Source organism: Bison bison, unplaced genomic scaffold, assembly GCF_000754665.1.
Source record: "Bison bison bison isolate TAMUID 2011002044 unplaced genomic scaffold, Bison_UMD1.0 scf7180017864304, whole genome shotgun sequence".
NCBI lineage: Eukaryota > Metazoa > Chordata > Mammalia > Artiodactyla > Bovidae > Bison > Bison bison.
The window spans coordinates 13,878,354-13,880,896 of NW_011494876.1; the positions used below are offsets into that span (position 1 = coordinate 13,878,354).

Consider the following 2,543-nt stretch of genomic DNA (forward strand, 5'->3'; position numbering starts at 1 on the left):
CCCTGGAGGGCCTTGAGCAGGTCTCTCAGCGACTGTGTGATCACTTGTAGCAGCCGGTTGTACCTACAGAGCCAGTGGCGAGGCGGAAGGCAGTGGTCTGGGACTGTGTGGCCATATCCGCACTCCCCAGTTCTAGGCCATAGAGAAACAATGACAGAACATAGGGGCTAAGAGCATAAAGCCAGGTCGGGTGGCCCGAGTACCAATCCCAGCCCTGGCTGTTAGTAAATATATGACCTTAGATCCCTTAACCTGCTGGGGCCTTGGTTTACTCATCTGTGAAATGGGAATAATATGGCTGAGTTAGAGGTTGAGTTTATAGCACTTCGCATGGCTCCTGGCCCATGGTAGCCTTTGCTATCATTTCTCTACAGCCCAGGGGCCCACTGACTCAGAGCTGGGGCTAGCGGGGGATTACCGAATGACCTCCTGTGCTAGCACCGTGTTCATTGACTCTTCATACAGCACAGGGTACTTGGTCATGACCCACTGCAAGTTGACAGGGTCGGGCACCTTGATCAGAATGTTTTGGGCCACGTCCTCCACTACCTATGAGGGCAAAGGGACACAAATGGGTCAGGGGTGGCCCCCATTAGCCCGTGTAGGAGTCCCCTCATTCAGCAGAGCAGGCAGGATAGTGGACAGGAGACTGGCCCTGCATTGGGTGGGCCCCTTCCCTGCTGCCACAGACCTCCTCCCGGCTCTGGCCGCCTGCAGTGGAGGATTTGGGTTGTAGTTGGACGATGGTGCCAAGCAGGGTGTAGGTCTCGTTCTGGGCGAAGGTGATATTGGCGTTGTCATGCAGGCCAAAGATCTCTGGCATGTCGTTGAGTGGAAGGCTCTTGACGTAGGAGAGGTAGCCCTGCAGGGGGAGGAGGGCTGCGACTGAAGCCCCTCCCCTGCTCTACCTCCAGCCTGCAGGACAGCCCTCCAAGCAAGCACACCCCCGTACTCGTCATCTCTGGCTGCAACCTTTACGTATCCCCCTCTTACCCTCGGGACTCCATGGGCTCTGCTCCCTTCCAGCCCACTTCTCCCTGATGTCTCACTCCCTGCTTCTTCATTCAGGGGCTCAACCCTGTCACAGCCCCTCCTCTGCAGGCCCTTTATGTTTCTGGCCCACATGCTGGGGTTCTCTACCTAGACCCTGGCTGCCCCGCACACATCTTAGCTGAAGCATCATGTCCTCAGGAGCCCTCCCTGACTGTATGGTCTGGGATGGTGACCTTCACTGCCTCGCCTGGCAGCCTCAGAGGAGCCACCCCCCTGCCTCAAAGAGTAATTACCCTCAGGCAGGGGCTGAGAGGCAGGACTGAGCCTCTCCCCACAGAACGCGAGCTCCAGGGCTATCCTTGTGGGATGGATCAGTCAATGAAAAAGAGTGACTGGCCGGTAGGGGCCACGTCTCCCAGGACCCTCCACGGCACCCCAGGACCCCCACCCGGCAGGCCGCCTTGGGCACAGCCCTGCTGTGTGCTCACGTTGAGGTCGTAGGTGGGCTGGATCTGGTGGTAAACGCCCGAGGCGCTGTAGCTATGCTCTGGGAAGAGCACCTCGGGGCTGTAGAAGTCCTCTAGGATGTTCATGACGCAGCGGCGGTCCCAGTCGTCAGTGACACGGCCCCCGTAGTTGATCTCCCCTGCCGTGTACTTAAGGACCTATGGGGTGGGTTTTGAGCTGTGGTGTTGGAGAAGACCCGTGAGAGTCCCTTGGACTGCAAGGAGATCCAACCAGTCCATCCCAAAGGAAATCAGTCCTGAATATTCACTGGAAGGACTGATGCTGAAGCTGAAGCTCCAATACTTTGGCCACCTGATGAGAAGAGCTGACTAATTAGAAAAGACCCTGATACTGGGAGGGATTGGGGGCAGGAGAAGAAGGGGATGACAGAGGATGAGATGGTTGGATGGCATCACCGACTCAATGGACGTGAGTTTGAGCAAGCTCTGGGAGATGGTGAAGGACAGGGAGGCCTGGCATGCTGCGGTCCACGGGGTCACAAAGAGTCAGACACGACTGAGCGACTGAACAACAACAATGGGTTGGGTGGGTCAGGCCCCCAGGTGCCCAGCTCCCCCCACCAGCCCGTACCCAGCCCACCTTGTAGGGGATGTGGTCATACTCGTCCAGGAACATCTTGAGCTGGCTGATGCAGATGCGCAGGTCCCCGTCTGTGAACTCGTAGGGGATGTTGAAGCCCAGGGGCCCAAACTTACGCCGCTCCAGGGCATTCCCGTGGAACAAACACAGAGACAGCAGCAGGCACTTGAACTCCATCACCTGCCGGAGGTGGGGGAGGGGAGGAGGGGCATGAAGGGTGGGGATGAAAATGGAGTGGCGTTGGCGGGGCGGTCCTGTGCCAAGCGTGTCTCACCTTGTGACAGGAGTTGAGGAACTCATCGCTGAGGCTGCTGTAAGACTTGAGGAGGTTGGCCTTGACCCCACGCGGTGGCTCAATGGTCATTTTGGAGCCATTCTGTAGGATGGACACTGGGAACTTGTTGCTAGGCAGGCTGGTGAGCCACAGGCGGAAGTCCCGGTGC

At 57.9% G+C, this 2,543-nt stretch overlaps 1 protein-coding gene across 1 annotated transcript in view; it reads right to left on the reverse strand.

Annotated features, from left to right (window-relative positions):
• The window catches only part of DNAH1 (dynein, axonemal, heavy chain 1), an 81,920-nt gene that overhangs the window by 2,016 nt on the left and 77,361 nt on the right, over nt 1–2,543 (reverse strand). Inside the window, exons 71-76 of the mRNA XM_010851742.1 lie at nt 2,375–2,543; nt 2,101–2,280; nt 1,482–1,658; nt 692–862; nt 419–549; nt 1–63 (exon numbers count right to left, since the gene is read on the reverse strand). Coding sequence (XP_010850044.1) covers nt 1–63; nt 419–549; nt 692–862; nt 1,482–1,658; nt 2,101–2,280; nt 2,375–2,543 — 891 coding nt within the window. The remainder of the gene's footprint in view (nt 64–418; nt 550–691; nt 863–1,481; nt 1,659–2,100; nt 2,281–2,374) is intronic.